This window comes from Salmo salar, chromosome ssa05 (assembly GCF_905237065.1).
Source record: "Salmo salar chromosome ssa05, Ssal_v3.1, whole genome shotgun sequence".
In the NCBI taxonomy this organism is placed as follows: domain Eukaryota; kingdom Metazoa; phylum Chordata; class Actinopteri; order Salmoniformes; family Salmonidae; genus Salmo; species Salmo salar.
The window spans coordinates 69,779,059-69,803,781 of NC_059446.1; the positions used below are offsets into that span (position 1 = coordinate 69,779,059).

General features: G+C 41.4%; 1 protein-coding gene across 1 annotated transcript; it reads left to right on the plus strand.

Moving 5' to 3' along the window:
- The first annotated feature begins 397 nt into the window (after positions 1 to 397).
- LOC106605676 (meprin A subunit beta-like) lies at positions 398 to 21,860 on the plus strand. Its single transcript, XM_045717742.1, has 13 exons — positions 398 to 503; positions 871 to 1,023; positions 2,999 to 3,047; positions 3,695 to 3,758; positions 11,575 to 11,668; positions 12,103 to 12,220; positions 12,353 to 12,531; positions 12,789 to 13,007; positions 13,106 to 13,261; positions 13,418 to 13,642; positions 13,728 to 14,228; positions 14,418 to 14,588; positions 21,829 to 21,860. Exons 1-13 carry the CDS (start codon positions 398 to 400, stop codon positions 21,858 to 21,860), a joined length of 2,067 nt encoding a protein of 688 aa, XP_045573698.1.
- Positions 21,861 to 24,723: the final 2,863 nt, after the last annotated feature.

The following is a 24,723-nucleotide window of genomic DNA, read 5'->3' on the forward strand; positions in this document are numbered from 1 at the left end:
TTGTCATTGCTCATCCAAATATTTATATGAAAATATTTTTACTCCATTCCTTCACTTAGATTTGTGTGTATTAGGTAGTTGTTGTGGAATTGTTAGATTACATGTTAGATATTGCTGCACTGTCGGAACTAGAAGCACAAGCATTTCGCTACACTCACAATAACATCTGCTAACCAAGTGTATGTGACCAATACAATTTCATTTGATTGGAAGTGTTGAAATACAATCGACACAGCAATACAAGTACCATGTCAAATAAAGGAATATATCTACTTATTATTTTTGTATTCAGAAAAGGAGCACAATTTTGAAAAATGCAGCGTAAGTCAAACCAGCACCCTAGGTATCCCGTTTGACTAGACCTCGGCGATGCACTACGGAAACGAAGACTTCACCAATGGCAACGGATCCATCATCATCACTCAGCAACCAGAATGTAGTTGGCCAACAGCTGGACATGAGCTCCAATGACGTGTTAAAACTAAACACGCTGTATAACTGCAGTAAGTAAGCTATAGAACTTTGCTCAGTGAAGGAATGAGACAAAACCATGGACTTATGTGTTTCATTAGCAGCATGTCAATAGCTTTTATATTGTATTGGTCATTGATGGGAATGTCATAAAGCAGTTTACAAGGTGTTACGTCATAGGTCAGTGTTTCATTCAAAGTAAATATATTTGAAGCTAATGGGTTCTCAGAACAGTGCATAGTGTGCATAGTCCAATGATATTCGGAGGTTAAACAACAGTGCAGGATGTGCCTTTAGCTAGCGCCTTAAGCACTATGAGTAATCCATGTGTTTGCCCAGCATCACTACTTCTCTACCATGCAAATACTTCCCTTGTATCTTTATGTTCCAATTATGCAGCATCTGCAGTCACATTCCTAGAGACATGCAGCTTTGAGGACATCCAGGAGTGTGGTATGACCCTCTCTGCCAGTGGCAATGCCAGCTGGGAGAGAGTGGGCAGTGTCCAAGAGGGGCCAAACTCAGACCAGACCAAGCTGGGTCCTTTATGTGGTAAGCCTCCATGTTATAATCGTTAGGGCTCATTTCAATCAAACATGAAAACTTAACATTTTAATTTGACACATTATACACTGCTCAAAAAAATAAAGGGAACACTTAAACAACACAATGTAACTCCAAGTCAATCACACTTCTGTGAAATCAAACTGTCCACTTAGGAAGCAACACTGATTGACAATAAATTTCACATGCTGTTGTGCAAATGGAATAGACAACAGGTGGAAATTATAGGCAATTAGCAAGACACCCCCAATAAAGGAGTGGTTCTGCAGGTGGGGACCACAGACCACTTCTCAGTTCCTATGCTTCCTGGCTGATGTTTTGGTCACTTTTGAATGCTGGCGGTGCTTTCACTCTAGTGGTAGCATGAGACGGAGTCTACAACCCATACAAGTGGCTCAGGTAGTGCAGCTCATCCAGGATGGCACATCAATGCGAGCTGTGGCAAGAAGGTTTGCTGTGTCTGTCAGCGTAGTGTCCAGAGCATGGAGGCGCTACCAGGAGACAGGCCAGTACATCAGGAGACGTGGAGGAGGCCGTAGGAGGGCAGCAACACAGCAGCAGGACCGCTACCTCCGCCTTTGTGCAAGGAGGAGCAGGAGGAGCACTGCCAGAGCCCTGCAAAATGACCTCCAGCAGGCCACAAATGTGCATGTGTCTGCTCAAACGGTCAGAAACAGACTCCATGAGGGTGGTATGAGGGCCCGACGTCCACAGGTGGGGGTTGTGCTTACAGCCCAACACCGTGCAGGACGTTTGGCATTTGCCAGAGAACACCAAGATTGGCAAATTCGCCACTGGCGCCCTGTGCTCTTCACAGATGAAAGCAGGTTCACACTGAGCACATGTGACAGACGTGACAGAGTCTGGAGACGCCGTGGAGAACGTTCTGCTGCCTGCAGCATCCTCCAGCATGACCGGTTTGGCGGTGGGTCAGTCATGGTGTGGGGTGGCATTTCTTTGGGGGGCCGCACAGCCCTCCATGTGCTCGCCAGAGGTAGCCTGACTGCCATTAGGTACCAAGATGAGATCCTCAGACCCCTTGTGAGACTATATGCTGGTGCAGTTGGCCCTGGGTTCCTCCTAATGCAAGACAATGCTAGACCCCAAGTGGCCGAAGTGTGTCAGCAGTTCCTGCAAGAGGAAGGCATTGATGCTATGGACTGGCCCGCCCGTTCCCCAGACCTGAATCCAATTGAGCACATCTGGGATATCATGTCTCGCTCCATCCACCAACGCCACGTTGCACCACAGACTGTCCAGGAGTTGGCGGATGCTTTAGTCCAGGTCTGGGAGGAGATCCCTCAGGAGACCATCCGCCACCTCATCAGGAGCATGCCCAGACGTTGTAGGGAGATCATACAGGCACGTGGAGGCCACATACACTACTGAGCCTCATTTTGACTTGTTTTAAGGACATTACATCAAAGTTGGATCAGCCTGTAGTGTGGTTTTCCACTTTAATTTTGAGTGTGACTCCAAATCCAGACCTCCATGGGTTGATAAATTGGATTTCCATTGATTCTTTTTGTGTGATTTTGTTGTCAGCACATTCAACTATGTAAAGAAAAAAGTATTTAATAAGATTATTTCATTCATTCAGATCTAGGATGTGTTATTTTAGTGTTCCCTTTATTTCTTTGAGCAGTATATAAGGAGTTAAACATTGATTCATTAGGTGCTGGCAGACTGTCAGTTATGTGTTTTTATTGTTAGAAGTCTGGCCAACTCTCATCCCTGAAAACAATTATTCTCTCTCCAATGGCAAGTTCGGTACATCTTATGTTTTACAGGCTCAAAACTCACCAAACCATGTCGCTTGACTAATTCCTCATGGCCTGCTATGATCAAGTTGATGCTGCTGATCAGATTCAGAATCATATACAATAGGCCAGAACCTAATTTCCCCCTGATGTCATTGATAATTCATGGGTTCATCTCATATATAGATTTTTATTTCTGACAGATACTGATCCAGTGTCTGTGGATAACAGTACCACGTTTCAAAATGCTATGTATACTGACTGACTATATACAAATTGTATGATCTTTTATTTACAACATATATTTTTGCTAAATATATTATTTATTTGTTATTTTTACAAAGACTGCCCCTACTTCTGCTACTAACATGTCAACCACAGAGGGAAATCAGAACATATACTTGTAGACTTTTATCAACTTATATCACCTTTATAAACCATTATAAACCATTGACAAATGACTGAAATTAAAAATTAAAGCGGCAATCAGCAGTTGAAACAATAAAGCGTTTTCCCCACCTCTGTTTTGGTAAAAAGCTGAGGGATGGGGCTGGAGAAAAGTGACCATTCTCAAATTTATAGACAGAGCTATGGCTGCAAGGACTGACCATCCATGATGTCAAAATAACAGTTTTAACCATGTTGAGGCTATTTAATATTTGTTTACATCTACTTTGTTTGCAAACATTGGAGTATATATTTTGGGTTCTGATGAGGTACGACAGTTGAACTAAGCTCGTGAGGCATTTAAGTTATATTCTTCAGGAATCAATGGGTCCATATCATTAATTTATAAGTGCAAAAATGTATGTAGCAAGTGCTGATTGCCCCTTAACAGGTGGTCCAGGTAAATCGCCTTTCCTCTTTTGTTCTCTATTACTCTTCCATTGTCCCTCAAGCAAGGAGGCTGATGACATCGCGGATTCCCATCAGACCAACTCCTTGAATGCCCTACCCCTTGAAGTTTGCAATTGCTCCGAACATTTTTTTTACCCTTAAGTGTGTGTACTTTACTGTATTTATACATGGGATATCACTTTAACAGTAAAAGTTCAGAAATGGCTGGAGGACGTCTTTATGAATATAACATAAATGCCTCATGAGCTTAGGTCAACTGTCGTATCCCACCAGAAACCATAATATAAGTTTGCTTTAATACAATGTAATTGTAATCAAACACCGTATAGCTTCAAAGCATGGTTAAACTATCATTTTGATATCATGTATGGTTAGTCTTTGCATAGCTCTGCCTATGAATTTGAGAGTGGTAACATTTCTCCAGCCTCATCCCTGAGCATTTTACCAAAACTAGCGGCGGGGTATCTTCTTTGTTATTGTTTGAAATGCAGATTGCCCCTTTAAAAGCATCTATATGACTCATTCATTTAGTGGAAGGTTGATATTTCTGTCCTTTTTCTTCCAGCCTCTTTGACTTCTCCTCTGGACTGGTGTCTACCCCAGCAATTATCGTCACGGCTCTTATGTTGTGGTTGATTCACTGAACGACATTAGAACCTAAACATATAGCTAAAAACAGTCTATAAAGCCCGATGACCTACGATGATTTACCAGAGAGATTATATTAATGTATGGTAAATGTTTGTGCCTTGTATATTACCAACCCTAATGTCATCCTGATGGAAATTACAATAGTTTAGCTAAAGAAACGTACTTATGAGATAATCCAATTTTAGATTTACTTTGAAACGGTATGGTTATTTTGATGGTAAGCATTATAGTCAGGACCAAACCTTGTCATACTGATTTAATAAACAAATGATGTAATGTAATTATAAAAAAGAATCAATACGTTATAACCAATGATTACAATATAGTAAGTAAAATAATAAGTCTGCCTATGGGATTGCAAAAACTAGGAATCGGGTGATTTGTATGTTTTACATGTGACATAAAATGTAGTAACTATTTACAATTTACAACAAAATGTTAACTTTTGTATATTACATGTAAATATTTAACTAACGTGTACTTTTTGCATTATACAAATGGTGTCATAATACGTATTGTCCTTGACAATCCAAATGTACAATCCAAATGTACTCTTATCCAGAGCTCTTATCCAGAGCGACTTAGTTAGTGCATTCATATCACAGCTATAGTAAGTACATTTTCCCTCAATAAAGTAGCCATCAGCAAAGCACAGCTAGTAAGGGGGAACAAGTGAAGTGTGTGTTAGTTCACGAAAAGTCAAAACAATTATACAGTGCCTTTGGACAATATTCAGACCCCTTGATTTTTTCCCACATTTTGTTATGTTACAGCCTTATCCTAAAATTGATTTAATTGTTTTTTCCACCTCAATCTATCCACAATACCCCATAATGACAATATAAAAATATGTTTTTACACATTTTAGCATATTTTTTTGTTGTCGAAAAAAATTGAAATATCATATTTACATTAGTATTCAGACCCTTTACTTGGGTATGACGTGACAAGCTTGGCACACCTGTATTTGGAGAGTTTCTCCCATTCTTCTCTGCAGATCCTCTCAAGCTCTGTCAGGTTGGATCGGGAGCATCACTGCACAGCTATTTTCAGGTCTCTCCAGAGATGTTCGATCAGGTTCAAGTCCAGGTTCTGGCTGGCCCACCCAAGGACATTCAGAGACTTAACTTCTCTAGGGTCGGTGGGACGAAATCGTCCCACCTACGTAACAGCCAGTGGAATCCTGCGGCGCGTTATTCAAATACCTTAGAAATGCTATTACTTCAATTTTTCAAACATATGACTATTTCACATCATTTTAAAGATAAGACATTAATCTATCCACACTGTCCGATTTCAAAAAGGCTTCCTCCCTGACCTAGGCCCTTCTCCCCCGATTGCTCAGTTTGGCCCAGCGGCCAGCTCTAGGAAGGGTCTCGGGGGTTCCAAGCTTCATTTAAGAACGGGCTCCCGAGCGGTGCAGCGGTCTAAGCCACTGCATCTCAGTGCAAGAAGCGTCACTACAGTCCCTGATTCGATTCCAGGCTGGAGTCCCATAGGGCGGCGCACAATTGGCCCAGCGTCGTCCGGGTTTGGCCGTCATTATGACTAAGAACTTGTTCTTAACTGACTTGCCTAGGAGGGTGGGGTGGGGACTAAAATAACAAATAAAACAGAATGATGGAGGCCACTGTATTCTTGGGGACCTTCAATGCTGCAGAAATGTTTTTGCACCCCTCCCCAGATTTGTGCCTCAACACAATCCTGTCTCAGAGCTCTACAGACAATTCCTTCGACCTCATGGCCGGGTTTTTGCTCTGACATGAACTGTCAACTGTGGGACCTTATGACAGGTGTGTGCCTTTCCAAATCAAGTCCAATCAATTGAATTTATAACAGGTGGACTCCAATCAAGATGTAGAAACATCTCAACAGCTCAATTTCGAGTCTCATAGCAAAAGTTCTGAATATTTATGTAAATTAGGTATTTCTGTTTCTAAAAACCTTTTTTCGTTTTGTCATTATAGGGTATATTGATGAGGATATGTTTTATTTAATCAATTTTAGAATGAGGCTGTAACGTAACAGAATGTGAAAAAAGTCAAGGGGTCTGAATACTTCCCGAAAGCACTGTACGTACACCGAGTATACAAAACATTAGGAATACCTTCTTAATGCATCCCCTTTTGTCTTCAGAACAGCCTCGATTTTACTGTTTAAGATACACTTTGAAGAGATAGGGTTTCAGATGTTTTCAGAAGATGGGCAGGGACTCTGCTACCCTAGCTTCAGGGGGAAGCTGTTTCCAGGGGCGGAAATCCCGGGGGGGACGGGGGCGACACGACCCCCCCCCCATCCTGGGAAAAATATGATTTGTCCCCTCCAATATATCACTGAAACATAACTATGTAATTTAAATACTATTAATAATACGCAATGAAAGCAATTGTGCTGATTATAGACACTTAACCTCTCTAGGGTAGGTGGGACGAAATCGTCCCACCTACGCAACAGCCAGTGTAATCCCGTGGCGCGATATTCAAATACCTTAGAAATGCTATTACTTCAATTTCTCAAACATATTACTATTTTACACCATTTTAAAGACAAGACTCTCGTTAATCTAACCACACTGTCCGATTTCAAAAAGGCTTTACAACGAAAGCAAAACATTAGATTATGTCAGCAGAGTACCCAGCCAGAAATAATCAGACACCCATTTTTCAAGCTAGCATATAATGTCACATAAACCCAAACCACAGCTAAATGCAGCACTAACCTTTGATGATCTTCATCAGATGACAATCCTAGGACATTATGTTATACAATACATGCATGTTTTGTTCAATCAAGTTCATATTTATATCAAAAACCAGCTTTTTACATTAGCATGTGACGTTCAGAACTAGCATACCCCCCGCAAACTTCCGGTGAATTTACTAAATTACTCACGATAAACGTTCACAAAAAACATAATTATTTTAAGAATTATAGATACAGAACTCCTCTATGCACTCGCTATGTCCGATTTTAAAATAGCTTTTCGGTGAAAGCACATTTTGCAATATTCTGAGTAGATAGCCCGGCATCACAGGGCTAGCTATTTAGACACCCACCAAGTTTAGCCCTCACCAAAGTCAGATTTACTATAAGAAAAATGTTATTACCTTTGCTGTTCTTCGTCAGAAAGCACTCCCAGGACTTCTACTTCAATAACAAATGTTGGTTTGGTTCAAAATAATCCATAGTTATGTTCAAATATCCTCTGTTTTGTTCGTGCGTTCAAGACACTATCCGAAGTGTAAAGAAGGGTGACGCGCCCGACGCGTTTCGTGACAAAAAAAAATCTAAATATTCCATTACCGTACTTCGAAGCATGTCAACCGCTGTTTAAAATCAATTTTTATGCCATTTTTCTCATAAAAAAGTGATAATATTCCGACCGGGAAACCGTGTTTACGTTCAAAGAGAGAGAAAATGAAAACATGGGGTCGCCTCGTGCACGCGCCTCAGTCTCATTGTCCTCTGATAGACCACTTACCAAAGGCGCTAATGTTTTTCAGCCAGGGGCTGCAAAGACGTCATTCAGCTTTTTCCCGAGTTCTGAGAGCCTATGGGAGCCGTAGGAAGTGTCACGTTACAGCAAAGATCCTAAGTTTTCAATAAAAAGAGTCAAGAAGCCCAAGGAATGGTCAGAGAGGGCACTTCCTGTACAGAATCTTCTCAGGTTTTTGCCTGCCATATGAGTTATGTTATACTCACAGACACCATTCAAACAGTTTTAGAAACTTTAGGGTGTTTTCTATCCAAAGCCAATAATTATATGCATATTCTAGTTTCTGGGCAGTAGTAATAACCAGATTAAATCGGGTACGTTTTTTATCCGGCCGTGCAAATACTGCCCCCTACCCTCAACAGGTTAATAGCGCGTTTTTAAGTTTCAAAAGATTGCGACCCCCCCCCACCCTTTGCCTCACAATGGTTTGATCCACTGCCAGTTCCTTAGTTGGCAGGTAACAGAGGGGTCGTGTCCACTGTCTGAAAGGCACTCAATGAACGTAACTGACGTGAGGTTAATCCAGTCAATCGCGCAGACACACTAGCTGAATATGCAGAGCTAGCGCGCAAATATTAACTATTAAGCTAGCTAGTACCTATTCCATTTATGTGGCGTCGTCAAAGATGGAATCTTTGCTATCGTCAATTTATTCCAAGATCAGCATGCAGATGATGTAAGTTAGTGCTTCAAAGTCCCTGTGATAAGGTTAGCGATAAACTGAAGTCCAAACTGAACAGAACTACACTCTCTTCTACCATTGTCATAAATATATTTATTGGTCTCGTTGCAAAAGCTAAATTGTCGCAAGGGAACTTTTATTTATTTATTTTATTTCACCTTTATTTAACCCGGGTAGCAAAAATGATAGCAAACACCACTGAAACGGAATTGGTGCTCGCTAGCTTTGCAAATTCAGCTATTGTTGGAAGCCAGCCAATATGAAACAAACGATTCAAAATTACAAAAGGTTGCAGCATATGTTGTGTAAATGGTGAACTCATACTGCTGTCAACTCTTGTCATTTTAATCCGTTTCACATTTGCTAGCTACCTTTTAGATCGAAGCCCAAATAGAATGATACAAGATAAGATGATAGAAGCCCATCTCCTACTGTAAATAACCTACACACTGTGTGTGTGTAGCCAGCCAGGTAGAAAAATGGCAGAAAATAAAAGACGGACATCAGAGTATTTTTCAGTACACCAAAACGCAAAGTAAGAACCCTAGTAGCCTAATATCTCAAAGACTAGTTGATAAAATGTTCATAAGAAAGAAATGAAATTCTAATGGAAATGTTTCACAATGATGTCATTAGGCAGAGCAGGCAACAGATGGCACACAGACAGCAGAGTTGGGGACAGATATGCAGGGACAGACTGACAGGGAGTCTCAGGTAAGTTTGTTGAGTCTTTGTTTGGCAACATTATGAAAGGTTCTCAATTTTTTTGACTTGTAAAATAGGAACATAATTGGAAAATGCCATGGATACCCCCACTCTCAACTTAAACTGGTGACTGAACTAAGATTTGTTAAAGGCAATGGTATTGCTGTTGTGATTAGTTGTGTAGTTTTGGGTACCGGTAGTTAGGAGTACGGCAAACACCTTATTTCTTTGGTTCCTCAATATACATTTACCATATTACAATGTAGGCTATGTGTTACAGCACTACTTTTGGTGTCCCCGTCAGGAATTGCTCTTGAGAAAATTCCATGTAATTGTCCCCTCCAAAGTTGATATCAGATTTTCGCCCCTGGCTGTTTCCACCATTGGGGTGCCAGGACAGAGAAGATCTTGGACTGGGCTGAGTGGGAGCTGCCCTCCTGCAGGGGTGAGAGGGCCAAGAGACCAGAGGTGGCAGAACAAAGTGCTCAGGTTGGGGTGTAGGGTTTAAGCATAGCCTGAAGGTAGGTCGGGACAGTTCCTCTTGCCGCTCCGTAGGCAAGTACCATGTCTTGTAGTGGATGCGAGCTTCGACTGGAAGCCAGTGGAGTGTGCGGAGGAGTGGGGTGACATGGGAGAACTTGGGAAGGCTGAACACCAGGCGCGCTGCAGCGTTCTGGACCAGTTGCAGGGGTGTGATGACACAAGCGGGGAGCCCAGACAACAGAGAGTTGCAGTAGTCCAGATGGGAGATGATAAGTTCCTGGATTAGGACCTGCACCGCTTCCTGTCTGAGGTAGGGTCGTACTCTACAGATGTTGTAGAGCATGAACCTGCAGGAGCGAGTCACTGCTTTGATGTTTTCAGAGAACGACAGGGTGTTGTCCACAGTCAAGCCATGGTTCTTAAGTGCAATTACTTATTGTTATTCAGTAATTAAAGCCATTATAATTACTACAGTTATTACCTGGCCATTGATTCCGACACCTCTTTCTTACCTCCATACATCATACACCTAGATGATTTGCTTTGACAATGAAGATGTCATGTTTGTTCAAGGTGCACCATTTGTTACATTGTGCAAATAAATGTTAAGTAACAGTATGATAATTGTGTTTGTGATGAATAGTTGTTTGCCATGCTAACTCACAGGTCTGCAAGGAAAAACTATGTTAATAAAGAGAGGGTAAAAATTCCACGTTTTGAGTCACTTCACTTCAAGTCTTGATCGTTTGCAATACCTGGGCATACACTACTATAAAGATATAGAGAAGGGAAGAAATACAAGATTTGAATACATTTGTCTTATGATTTACAACTTTCTTTTCACATGACAACATTTGGTTTGGTGTTTGTGTTGTTGTAAAGTATTTCGAATTTTAGGTAACTTGACCATAGCAAGGACATATGTTTCGTATCCATAGGAGAATGTATATTTATATTTTCCTAGTTGTGGACTTCATAACGCTGTCTCGGGTAAGAGATTGAATACCAATTTTATATTGATAACATTTTTTATTACATTTTCAAATTACAAAGACATGATCAGAAATATTTACACGGTTAAGTTATTTATTAATTTACCCGGAATTGCTACAAAATCATATTTTGTTCTTCATCCGCAGACTCAAGCAATTTTCAGAGGTGAGTTTTTATACTCTAGCCATACATCATTTTATTTAATATAATAACCAGGGAAATAAATACACTAGGGAGTTTGTATACTCTAGCCATACATCATTGTATTTAATATAATAACCAGGGAAATAAATACACTAGGGAGTTTGTATACTCTAGCCATACATCATTTTATTTAATATAATAACCATGGAAATAAATACACTAGGGAGTTTGTATACTCTAGCCATACATCATTGTATTTAATATAATAACCAGGGAAATAAATACACTAGGGAGTTTGAGTAGTCTATACCAAAGGTTTTGCATTGGCCTATATGGGATTGATACCATTTTTTTAATTTACACTTTTGGAAAACTGTTTCCTTTCATTTATATTCAAATACAAAATGGATACTAACAATTATTAATACTTTTCTATTTCAAACTTGTCTATTTTGTTATTTTTCAAGATATTGAGGATTTCGACTTGGACATCAACAGAATAAACATGGGTAGGTTGAGCTGAGTTATGCAACTAAAGTTGGTTGTTGTCAGTATGTACTGCAATATTATTTTAGACTGTTTTACCTTGATTCCATAGTGAATAATAACTTACAGCATTTAAACTTCCAGACTTAGACTTACGCGAGGGTGACATAATCGAGGTCAGTACACCGTATAAAAGATGACGAATTTTGATGAATATTCTGCTGGCTTCAGATGTACTCTTTCACTGTCATTTACTATTTCTGGTGTATCAAATCATGTAGCCTCCACATAAACGAAGGGTTCCAAGGAATACCGTTTTGAACAAGGACAAACTATGGGACCTTCCCGTCCCCTATGTGCTAGAAGAAACCCTTGGTGAGTACAAATCTTCATCAGGTCTCCATTTATAAGTCCATATATGGACAGACATCCCCAAGTAACATCACATGGTAGATTATACCTGTCACTTGAGGGTTGTCCTCAGGTGGGATGTCATATGTCTATACACAGAACGTTGGCTTGTTCTTTGTAAATGGAGACCTAATGAAAACCTAAGTGGCCAAAACACTGTCTCCAATAAACCACATGGGAGCTAAGATTGCAGAGTCTCTTTTGACCATTTATTGAACATATTATTCTGCATCCAGCATCTGCTCAGAAACAGTGGTTGTGCGTATGTAATCTGTTCCTATACAGAGTGAAGGCTTTCCCACCAGGTCGATAAATAAAGGTTGGATAAGTGATGGATCGTTCCCCCAAAGGCCTTAATTTGCCATCACTTTTACCATGTGTTTTCTATATGAACTCAGCTTTGAATGCAAAAGGAATCATTATGCGGGCCTTTGAGCAGTTCAGACTAAAATCATGCGTCAACTTCAAGCCCAGAGGCTCTGAGTATCACTTCATTTCAGCCCAGAAGAACAGAGGGTAAGATAATTTTTTCACTGCCTGATCACTTGAGGGAACATGGGTAGTTTGCCCCTTTTTACTGAAGATATCTGGCTTGCTTGATATTGATACAGGTTAATTTTTGTGTGTCCTTGCTTTCTTTTAATGTAGGTGTTCCTCCCACGTAGGGAGATCTTCCAAGTATGGACAGCCTCTTTCCATTGGAAATTACTGTGATCATATTGGCATTGTGGAGCATGAGTTTCTACACGCTCTGGGAATCTGGCATGAACAGTCCAGATATGACAGGGATGAATATGTGACCATTGTTTGGAAAAACATAAGATGTGGTTTGTTCACATTTTCTTCAGCATTTTTCAGTTATTAATTCTAATAATTAGGTCTACATATTATGCATTTTCTGTTATTAAATTCACTTTATATACATTATGTCTTCACGATGTTAGCAAAATGTTGACCGTGAAAGTAAATGATGGTTATTTATCATGAGCGTAATAGGCTGTTTTTCAAGACTTTAATTTCAGGAAATTTGAGGTTGTAAACTAAAGCAGTAATTAAGTGTCATGAATACACCCCTTGTCTACAGGTCATGAGAGGAACTTTGTGAAAGTCTCTCCCCATTATTCGACCACCCTGGGTTTCCCATATGACTACAGCTCGGTGCTGCATTACAGTGAGACATCATTCAGCAAGGGAAAGGGACCTACAATCATCACTAAGCAACCTGAGTACCAAAAGATTATTGGACAACGCCTTGAAATGAGCCCACAAGATGCCTTGATGCTGAACAAGCTATACGGATGCAGTAAGTGTGTGTCATGAAACCATGCAGGTCTACTGTACTGTATGTCCAAGTTGAAAAACATGTATATTCTTCTCCTCCTTTCTGTTTTCCACCTGTAGAAAAATCTATTTCGTTTATGGAACATTGCAACTTCGACAACCAGAGATTGTGTGGGATGAGTCGCTGCACCAAGAGTTTGGTAGGTGGCTGGAAAAGAATGAAGACTGTCATTGGGGGGCCCTATTCTGACTTCACCAACCTGGGGAAGACAGACGGTGAGATTTAACGCTGTAGTACAGCTCACACTTTACCAATAGTTGACGCCTTCATGAAAATGCTGTTAATACAGACAGTAAACTGAACTTGTGCTGTAGGACCATTAGATACAAATATCAGACATTTCTTAAAAATGCTTACCCTACTTTACCCAGGTACTGGTTTCTTCATGCATGCCAGCACAGCATCAGGCCAGGAGGGGGACACAGCCCGGCTGGAGAGCAGGGAGATGACTCCCAGCAGGAAGTGCCGTGTCCAGTGTCTGCAGTTCTACTACTACCACAGTGGTAACGAGTTAGACCAGCTCAACATCTGGATCAGAGAGTATCGCGATGAGAGAGACCCTATAGGAACTCTCCGCCTCATGGGACAGATCACAGGTTAGGATGATGAGAAGGTGAATCAACCACTTGGAAAATTCACTCCTAGCAGTAATCGTTTAATCTCTAGTGTCTCTCTCTGAAGGTTCCCCAGGATCTCACTGGATGCCCTACCACGTGCCCCTGAATGGCACCAAAACCTTCCAGGTGGAGTTTAAGGTGCGTAAAGGAGCAGGACAGTCTTCAGGTGGGTTTTCTATCGATGACATCAACCTGTCAGAGACAGAATGCCCTCATCACACCTGGCAGATTAGAGACTTTGAGAATCTTTTAACCACCAGTGACTTTAACACCGTTGTGTACAGCCCCAGATACTACTCCCCAGAGGGCTATGCCTACCAGATTGCCATTTATCTTCGTGAAATGTCATTTGGAGTCTATATGCGCTTAGTCTCAGGAAAGTATGATGACCAACTCCAGTGGCCTTGCCACCATCGACAAGTGACGATTCAACTGCTGGACCAGAATCCCCACATTCAGCAACGCATGTCCAAGCAAATCAGCATTACCACTGAACCCTCACTTCAGGACGGTAAGAGAAATTTAAACATTCAATACGAGTGTGTCCAAAACACAATCGATTATAGTAAGCGCACAGCTCATTTGCAATACCCAGCCTAACTTTGATCACATTTACAAACAAACCATTTCGAGACAGTGGCAAACATAAATGGCCATGCTTATGAATCATATGACTGAATGCAAATGCTTCTATATTATGAGAGACCCCACTCCCTTGCATGTGTATGACACTAGGTATTCCTCCATTTTGCAGACCATGATTCCTGGAACAATCCCCGTAAAGTCGGAATGCTAGAAAACAGGGGTGATGAGTCCTTCTACGTAAACCCTGCAGTTGGCTACTTAAAATTCCTAACCTTGACGCACCTGAAGCATAGAGAATTCCTCAAGGGAGGCAACATTTTCTTCCTCATCACCATGCAAGGTGAGCCATCAAATCCAGATGTGATTTTTCTTTTTTATCAATGGCCAACATCAGATAACATTTAATTAAGTTGAATAAGATACATAATTTAATTTTCTGTTCAAAGTTTTTACCTACACACCACTGATCATATTTATTTTCTCCAGATATCTCCAGTCTGCGTTTTACCAACTCCCTGCCCTGTCCCAAATGGTCACCACAGAACTTCATTTCAAACCCAAACAACCGTGATGAAGGCCCATGTGCCACAAAGTAAGAAAGATCAGATCAAGGACAGATTAGCATAGATTTGATTAATTCCAATATATGTGCTTAGGTAAATATTGTATTTATTTATTTAAAATCAGTATGCCCATGGTCATTATGTTATTTAGATTCATTTAATTGTAAGATGTTCTATATTTATTGTAAACATCTTGCCCACCTAAATGCCATCCTGGGACAGATTATGCCTATTGTAGTCTTAACTATGATAGGCCAGTATTGATAGCAAGCATTACATCTAGTACCCGTTGACCACACTCTCCTTATCCTGCTTCAGTATGTGTTAACATGTCCTATGTTTATTGATAATCATTTATTTATTTTTTATTTCACCTTTATTTAACCTGGTAGGCAAGTTGAGAACAAGTTCTCATTCACAATTGCGACCTGGCCAAGATAAAGCAAAGCAGTTCGACACATACAACAACACAGAGTTACACATGGAGTAAAACAAACATATAGTCAATAATACAGTAGAAAAATAAGTCTATATACAATGTGAGCAAATGAGGTGAGATAAGGGAGGTAAAGGCAAAAAAAGGCCATGGTGGCAAAGTAAATACAATATAGCAAGTAAAACACTGGAATGGTAGATTTGTTGTGGAAGAAAGTGCAAAGTAGAAATAGAAATAATGGGGTGCAAAGGAGCAAAATAAGTAAATAAATACAGTAGGGGAAGAGGTAATTGTTTGGGCTAAATTATAGATGGGCTATGTACAGGTGCAGTGATCTGTGAGCTGCTCTGACAGTTGGTGCTTAAAGCTAGTGAGGGAGATAAGTGTTTCCAGTTTCAGAGATTTTTGTAGTTCGTTCCAGTCATTGGCAGCAGAGAACTGGAAGGACAGATGGCCAAAGGAGGAATTGGCTTTGGGGGTGACTAGAGAGATATACCTGCTGGAGCGCGTGCTACAGGTGGGTGCTGCTACGGTGACCAGTGAGCTGAGATAAGGGGGGACTTTACCTAGCAGGGTCTTGTAGATGACCTGGAGCCAGTGGGTTTGGCGATGAGTATGAAGCGAGGGCCAGCCAACAAGAGCGTACAGGTCGCAGTGGTGGGTAGTATATGGGGCTTTGGTGACAAAACGGATGGCACTGTGATAGACTGCATCCAGTTTATTGAGTAGGGTATTGGAGGCTATTTTGTAAATGACATCGCCGAAGTCGAGGATCGGTAGGATGGTCAGTTTTACGAGGGCATGTTTGGCAGCATGAGTGAAGGATGCTTTGTTGCGAAATAGGAAGCCAATTCTAGATTTAACTTTGGATTGGAGATGTTTGATGTGAGTCTGGAAGGAGAGCTTACAGTCTAACCAGACACCTAGGTATTTGTAGTTGTCCACATAATCTAAGTAAGAACCGTCCAGAGTAGTGATGCTGGACGGGCGGGCAGATGCGGGCAGCGATCGGTTGAAGAGCATGCATTTAGTTTTACTTGTATTTAAGAACAGTTGGAGGCCACGGAAGGAGAGTTGTATGGCATTGAAGCCCATCTGGAGGGTTGTAACACAGTGTCCAAAGAAGGGCCAGAAGTATACAGAATGGTGTCGTCTGCGTAGAGATGGATCAGAGACTCACCAGCAGCAAGAGCGACATCATTGATGTATACAGAGAAAAGAGTTGGCCAAAGAATTGAACCCTGTGGCACCCCCATAGAGACTACCAGAGGCCTGGACAACAGGCCATCCGATTTGACACATTGAACTCTATCAAGAAGTAGTTGGTGAACCAGGCGAGGCAATCATTTGAGAAACCAAGGCTATTTAGTCTGCCGATGAGGATGTGGTGATTGACAGAATCGAAAGCCTTGGCCAGGTCAATGAATACGGCAGCACAGTATTGTTTCTTATCGTTTAGGACCTTGAGCGTGGCTGAGGTGCACCCATGACCAGCTCTGAAACCAGATTGCATAGCGGAGAAGGTGCGGTGAGATTCGAAATGGCCGGTAATTTGTTTGTTGACTTGGCTTTCGAAGACCTTAGAAAGGCAGGGTAGGATAGATATAGGTCTGTAGCAATTTAGGTCAAGAGTGTCCCCTCCTTTGAAGAGGGGGATGACAACAGTTGCTTTCCAATCTTTTGGAATCTCAGACGACACGAAAGAGAGGTTGAACAGGCTAGTAATAGGGGTTGCAACAATTTCGGCGGATAATTTTAGAAAGAAAGGGTCCAGATTGTCTAGCCCGGCTGATTTGTAGGGGTCCAGATTTTGCAGCTCTTTCAGAACATCAGCTGACTGGATTTGGGAGAAGGAGAAATGGGGAAGGCTTGGGTGAGTAGCTGTGGGGGTTGCAGTGCTGTTGACCGCGGTAGGGGTAGCCAGGTGGAAAGCATGGCCAGCCGTAGAAAAATGCTTATTGAAATTCTCAATTATAGTGGATTTATCGGAGGTGACAGAGTTTCCTATCCTCAGTGCAGTGGGCAGCTGGGAGGAGGTGTTCTTATTCTCCATGGACTTTACAGTGTCCCAGAACGTTTTTGAGTTTGTGTTGCAGGAAGCAAATTTCTGCTTGAAAAAGCTAGCCTTGGCTTTTCTAACTGCCTGTGTATATTGGTTTCTAACTTCCCTGAAAAGTTGCATATCACGGGGGCTGTTCGATGCTAATGCAGAACGCCACAGGATGTTTTTGTGTTGGTTAAGGGCAGTCAGGTCTGGAGAGAACCAAGGGCTATATCTGTTCCTGGTTCTAAATTTCTTGAATGGGGCATGCTTATTTAAGATGGTGAGGAAGGCATTTAAAAAAAATAACCAGGCATCCTCTACTGACGGGATGAGGTCAATATCCTTCCAGGATACTCGGGCCAGGTCGATTAGAAAGGCTTGCTCGCTGAAATGTTTCAGGGAGCGTTTGACAGTGATGAGTGGAGGTCGTTTGACCGTTTACCCAGTACGGATGTAGGCAATGAGGCAGTGATCGCTGAGATCTTGGTTGAAAACAGCAGTGTATTTAGAGGGCAAGTTGGTTAGGATGATATCTATGAGGGTGCCCGTGTTTACGGCTTTGGGGTGGTACCTGGTAGGTTCATTGATAATTTGTGTGAGATTGAGGGCATCAAGCTTAGATTGTAGGATGGCTGGGGTGTTAAGCATGTCCCAGTTTAGGTCACCTAGCAGCATGAGCTCTGAAGATAGATGGGGGGCAATCAGTTCACATATGGTGTCCAGAGCACAGCTGGGGGCAGAGGGTGGTCTATAGCAGGTGGCAACGGTGAGAGACTTGTTGTTAGAGAGATGGATTTTTAAAAGTAGAAGTTCAAATTGTTTGGATACAGACCTGGATAGTTGGACAGAACTCTGCAGTAGATTGCAACACTGCCCCCTTTGGCCATTCTATCTTGTTTGAAAATGTTGCAGTTAGGGATGAAGATCTCAGAGTTTTTGGTGGACTTCCTAAGCCAGGATTCAGACACGGCTAGGACATCCGGGTTGGCAGAGTGTGCTAAAGCAGTGAATAAAACAAACTTAGGGAGAAGGCTTCTAATGTTAACATGCATGAAACCAAGGCTATTACGGTTACAGAAGTCATCAAAAGAGAGCGCCTGGGGAATAGGAGTGGAGCTAGGCACTGCAGGGCCTGGATTCACCTCAATATCACCAGAGGAACAGAGGAGGAGTAGAATAAGGGTACGGCTAAAAGCTATGAGAATTGGTCGTCTATGACGTCCAGAATAGAGAGTAAAAGGAGCAGGTTTCTGGGGGCGATAAAATAGCTTCAAGGTATAATGTACAGACAAAGGTATGGTAGGATGTGAATACAGTGGAGGTAAACCTAGGCATTGAGTGATGATGAGAGAGATATTGTCTCTAGAAACATCATTGAAACCAGAAGATGTCATAGCATGTGTGGGTGGTGGAACTGAAAGGTTGGATAAGGTATAATGAGCAGGGCTAGAGGCTCTACAGTGAAATAAGCCAATAAACACTAACCAGAACAGCAATGGACAAGGCATATTGACATTAAGGAGAGGCATGCTTAGCCGAGTGATCGTAAGGGTCCCGTGAGATTCAGACAGCTAGCAGGGCCATAGGTAGCAAGCTGACAGAAGATGGAGGGAGGTCTGTTTTTAGCCACCTCGTGCGTTTCTGTCTGTAGATTAGTGGGGTTCCGTGTAGTAGGGGGGGACCAGTCCAATTGGCAAAATAGTTATAGTGGCCCAAGAAAATTGTCCGATAGACCTATTCAGATAGCAGCCGATAAGACAGCTAACGATTAGCAGGCCACAGATGGGCGTTCAGGTTACGTCGCGATGGAGGGGCCAGTTGGATAACTCCCTCGGGCAGATAACGTCGGTAGTCCAGTTGTGAATGCCCGATGGGGCTCCGCATCGGCAGTAAAACGGGTCCGGATAGGTGATTGTAGCCCAGGAGTGGCTGTTGGAACTCTTCAGCTGGCTAGCTCCGGAATAATTGATGTTAGCTCCGGGACCGACGTTAGCCAATAGTCACTCGGGTAGCAGCTAGCTAGCTGCAAGATCCAGGTGTAAATGTCCAGAGCCTGCGGTAGAAATCCGGGGATATGGATAGAAAATAGGTCCGGTATGCTCTGGTCTGAGTCGCGCTGTACAAAACTGCCGATAGCTTTTCGAGTTAAGGGACAGCTGATGACCGCCAACTGTGTCTAGCTGAACTCCAACGTTAGCCAGTGAACTGGCCAACCTCTGGCTAACCTCTGGCTAGCTTCTGTTGAGGATTTCAGATTTGAGGTAAATAATACTTCTTTTTTTTTAATAGGTGAGGCGGGTTGCAGGAGTGTTTTGGAGGTTGAGTTTTTAGAAAAAAAAATATAAAAAGATATGCGAAGAAAAAATGTAAATATATATATATATATATATACACGGGACACGACAAGATGAAGGACAAAAACGTCTGACTGCTACGCCATCTTGGATTGGAAGGATGGAATCATAACTGACCACTGATTGTAATTCTGTCCTAAAAAACACACTTTGCATAATACTGCTTGTATGTTTTATGACATTGTAGCTTTTTCAAATTGGGTGATTTGTATTTTTCCCGTTCCCATGTGACACTAAATTTTGTTTGTGAAAAGTTGAATATCCTCAGTATAGGTCATTTGTCCAGTAAAAACGTTAGGTTTGTCCCATTTATCTGCATATATTGTTGGAGTCAGAAGTTTACATACACTTAGGTTGGAGTCATTAAAACTCGTTTTTCAACCACTCCACAAATTTCTTGTTAACAAACTATAGTTTTGGCAAGTCTGTTAGGACATCTACTTTGTGCATGACACAAGTCATTTTTCCAACAATTGTTTACAGACAGATTTCTTCACTTATAATTCACTACCAATTTGTAAGTCGCTCTGGATAAGAGCGTCTGCTAAATTACGTAAATGTAAAATGTAAATATCACAATTCCAGTGGGTCAGATGTTTACATACACTAAGTTGACTGTGCCTTTAAAGAGCTTGGAAAATTCTAGAAAATTATGTCATGGCTTTAGAAGCTTCTGATAGGCTAATTGACATCATTTGAGTCAATTGGAGGTGTACCTGTGGATATATTTCAAGGCCTACCTTCAAACTCAGTGCCTCTTTGCATGATATCATGGGAAAATCAAAAGGAATCAGCCAAGAACTCAGAAAAAAACATTGTAGACCTCCACAAGTCTGGTTCATCCTTGGGAGCAATTTACAAACGCCTGAAGGTACCATGTTCATCTGTACAAACATTAGTACGCAAGTATAAACACCATGGGACCACGCAGCCATCACACTGCTCAGGAAGGAGACGCATTCTGTCTCCTAGAGATGAACGTACTTTGGTGTGAAAAGTGCAAATCAATCCCAGAACAGCAGCAAATGACCTTGTGAAGATGCTGGAGGAAACAGGTACAAAAGTATCTATAGCCACAGTAAAACGAGTCCTATATCGACATAACCTGAAAGGCCGCTCAGCAAGGAAGAAGCCACTGCTCCAAAACCGCCATAAAATAGCCAGACTACTTTTTGCAGCTACACATGGGGACAAAGATCGTACTTTTTGGAGAAATGTCCTCTGGTCTGATGAAACAAAAATAGAACTGTTTGGCCATAATGACCATCGTTATGTTTGGAGGAAAAAGGGGAGGCTTGCAAGCCGAAGATAACCATCCAAACCATGAAGAACGGGGGTGACAGCATCATGTTGTGGGGGTGCTTTGCTGCAGGAGGGACTGGTGCACTTCAGAAAATAGATGGTGTCATGAGGAAGGACAATTATGTGGATATATTGAAGCAACATCTCAAGACAGCAGTCAGGAAGTTAAAGCTTGGTCGCAAACGGGTCTTCCAAATGGACAATGACCACAAGCATATTTCCAAAGTTGTGGCAAAATGGCTTAAGGACAACAAAGTGAAGGTATTGGAGTGGCCATCACAAAGCCCTGACCTCAATTCTATAGAAAATGTGTGGGCTGAACTGAAAAAGCGTGTGCGAGCAAGGAGCCCTACAAACCTGACTCAGTTACACCAGCTCTGTCAAGAGTAATGGGCCAAAATTCACCCAACTTATTGTGGGAAGCTTGTGGAAGGCTACCCGAAAAATTTGACCCAAGTTAAACAATTTAAAGGCAATGCTACCAAATACTAATTGAGTGTATGTAAACTTCTTACCCACTGGGAATGTGATGAAAGAAATAAAAGTTGAAATAAATAATTCTCTCTATTATTCTGACATTCCACATTCTTAAAATAAAGTGGTGATCCTAACTGACCTAAGATAGGGAATTTTTCTAGGATTAAATGTCAGGAATTGTGAAAAACTGAGTTTAAATGTATTTGGCAAAGGTGTACGTAAACTTCCGACTTCAACTGTATCTAACCTGTCATATTTTAGCATTCAAATAAACAGATTTATTAAATATTAATTCATAATGTAGGCATTTTGCTCCGACTTATTTATACCCTTCGGTTTAATCTTTGATTCCTCGTTTATTCCGCAAGCAGCTGCATCTTTGCGTCATATGTTTGTACATGCAGGTATGATCATCATCGTGATCGTCCTGAGTTGACGGGATGATTTCTAGTGAAAAGGCGAAGGTTGGCATGACAATGTAAGATTAAGATGAGAGGTGGAATCTGAACTTGTTTGGTTACCTCCATGACGAAGGTGATCCATTTTGCAAATCATCAAAACTTACCTGAAGTTTATCACACAGTGCAACAATAATGTTGCTTTATAGAGCCCTTGAAAAAACTTGTTTGAATTTAATTAAATAGATATTTATTTACAAAATTAAAGGCGTGAATGTTATAAAGAACTGATGTGATTGATTTTCTTGCTGCAGATAATTGTGAGCCCATAGTTAATTGAGCATTCAGACTTTTTATATGTACCTTTTTCATTTCACAATTATATGTATCACTGCACCATTGTAGAAAACAGAATGTAAAGTACTGTATGTATTCTGACATTTAAGTTAGTCTCACACAGCAGAGAAAGACTGGACTAACCGGCTCAGTAATCACCTGGACGCAGTGATTAACATTCTGTTTATGACGTTCTGCAGCAGAAGCCATGAAACTAGATTTACAACACCACTCTTAACTGCATATACAGTTGATCACCTTAAAATACATATGAAAGACTGACATTCAAATGACAATGCTTTCGTTCTTATTTTAAAAAAAAGTGATGCAAACATGTATAGTTATGATTACAACCAATCAAATCAATTGGAGCAGGTGTCATCCTATCTTTGAATTTTAGCTCTAACAGTATTATTTGTTTTTATTCAATATAACTCCAAGTGTTCACATGGTTCTAATATTACAAAATCCAAATAAAGCCCTATAACATGACAGCCTTTATGAGCCTGATGCACAATTGTTCAGAAACCAACATCTAATTAAATGAAGGAAATACTCATAATATTAGGCTTGAGGGAGATTTACGTGACATGCTTTCCTGTCTCCCCGTGTAACTCAATGTGTGCAAATGTAGATGTCACTCAACATCATCTCTTACTGTTCAGTACTTTTTCTGACGACACTTGGAACAAACTGGTCTCACAACCAACTCATTCAAGACATATCAACAAGAATCAACCCTCACAGTAATGTAGTTGTGCAATAGATGACATACAGCAGCACATTTTTCCATGTGAGAACCTTAACCCCTTTCTACTGATGGAGATGTGGTGTGACAGAGAACGTTGAAAACCTGGACTTTCAGAATGACACCCCATGAAAAAACAACCAATAAGTAGACCTAAGTGGTTTTCAACCAGGCGTACTACCACCTATCCACAGAGGGTCCTTGAGAAGACTCATGAGACCATAGGCTTACTGGTAAAAATGTACATGAGGGGGTACTTCAGGGGTACTCCAGGCAGAGAAAAATGTACTTGTGGTATTGTAACCAAAAAAGGTTGTGAACCCAGCCAGGTTTTCACGCACATTTCATTGACAAATACTGCACCAAACATCTTAGTTAGATGTAAAATTGTGCGACTAAGATCTCTTCGTCAAAAATTTAAAAATTAATGACATTTAGTTTTTTGTTTCTTAGATTGACTATTTTGAGAACGTATATACTGGCAACAGTGTCTAAAAATGGACAAACAGTATTGTTGACACTTTATTCTCTTTTTCCAAGCGAAGGTCTTTTAAGAGAGTATGCAAGCACACTCGTTCGGTTCACCTAACCGACTTCGGCTAAGCGCCAGCCTAACTAACATGCTGACGCTGTAAGCATCTGCCTCTGGTGCCAAAGGTTGCATGTTCAAATCCAGCGATAAAGTTTATTTTTGTATTTCTGTTTTAATCGTATACCAAACCTTAACCCTTACTGTAAATTCAGAAAGTATTCAGACCCTTTTTCAATTCCACATTTTGTTACGGTACAGCCTTATTCTTCATATGGATTTTAAAAAAGGATTTCCCTCATCAATCTACACACAATAGCCTACAATGACAAAGCAAAAACAGGTTTGTAGACGTTTTTACATAAATATTCAGACTTTTTACTCAGTACTTTGTTGAAGCACCTTTGGCAGCGATTACAGCCTTGAGTCTTCTTGGGTATGACACTACAAGCCTGGCACCTGTGTATTTGGGGAGTTTCTCCCATTCTTCTCTGCAGATCCCTCTCAAGCTCTGTCAGGTTGGATGGGGAGCGTTGCTGCACAGCTATTTTCAGACCTCTCCAGAGATGTACCTTCAGGTTCAAGCTAATGAGGATACAAATAAACTACCACTCTCCCTCCGACAACGACTGAGAACACCACCCCTCTCCCTTCGCCAACAACGACTGAGAACACCACCCCTCTCCCTTCGCCAACAACGATTGAGAACACCGCCAACAACGATTGAGGACACCGCCACTCTCCCTCCGTCAACAGCAACTGTATGCTATCGTTGGCTGGTCGTCGTTATATATTCGTCGCCAAACCCGCTGGCTCCAGGTCATCTATAAGTCCTTGCTAGGTAAAGCTCCGCCTTATCTCAGCTCACTGGTCACCATAGGAACACCCACCCATAGCACGCGCTCCAGCAGGTATATTTCACTGGTCATCCCCAAAGCCAACACCCCCTTTGGTTGCCTTTCCTTCCAGTTATCTGCTGCCAGTGACTGGAACGAATTGCAAAATTACTGGTTGGAGACTTATATCTCCCTCACTGACTTTAAGCGTAAGCTGTCAGAGCAGCTTACCGATCGCTGCAGCTGTACACAGCCCATCTGTAAATAGACCATCCAACCAACCAACCCATATTTGTTTTTCTACTCTTTTGCACACCAGTATTTCTACCTGCACATCCTCATCTGCACATACAGTTGAAGTCGGAAGTTTACATACACCTTTGCCAAATACATTTAAACTCAGTTTTTCACAATTCCTGATATTTAATCCTAGTAAAAATTCCCTGTCTTAG

What these genes read in the sequence shown, in the direction of transcription:
- LOC106605676 (XM_045717742.1), top strand. Translation starts at nt 398, where the DNA reads ATGGCAACGGATCCATCATCATCACTCAGCAACCAGAATGTAGTTGGC. An exon ending in GAACAAGCTATACGGATGCA is followed by an intron (nt 13,008 to 13,105) that starts GTAAGTGTGTGT and finishes TTCCACCTGTAG; the next exon opens with AAAAATCTATTTCGTTTATG. An exon ending in CCAAAACACAATCGATTATA is followed by an intron (nt 14,229 to 14,417) that starts GTAAGCGCACAG and finishes TCCATTTTGCAG; the next exon opens with ACCATGATTCCTGGAACAAT.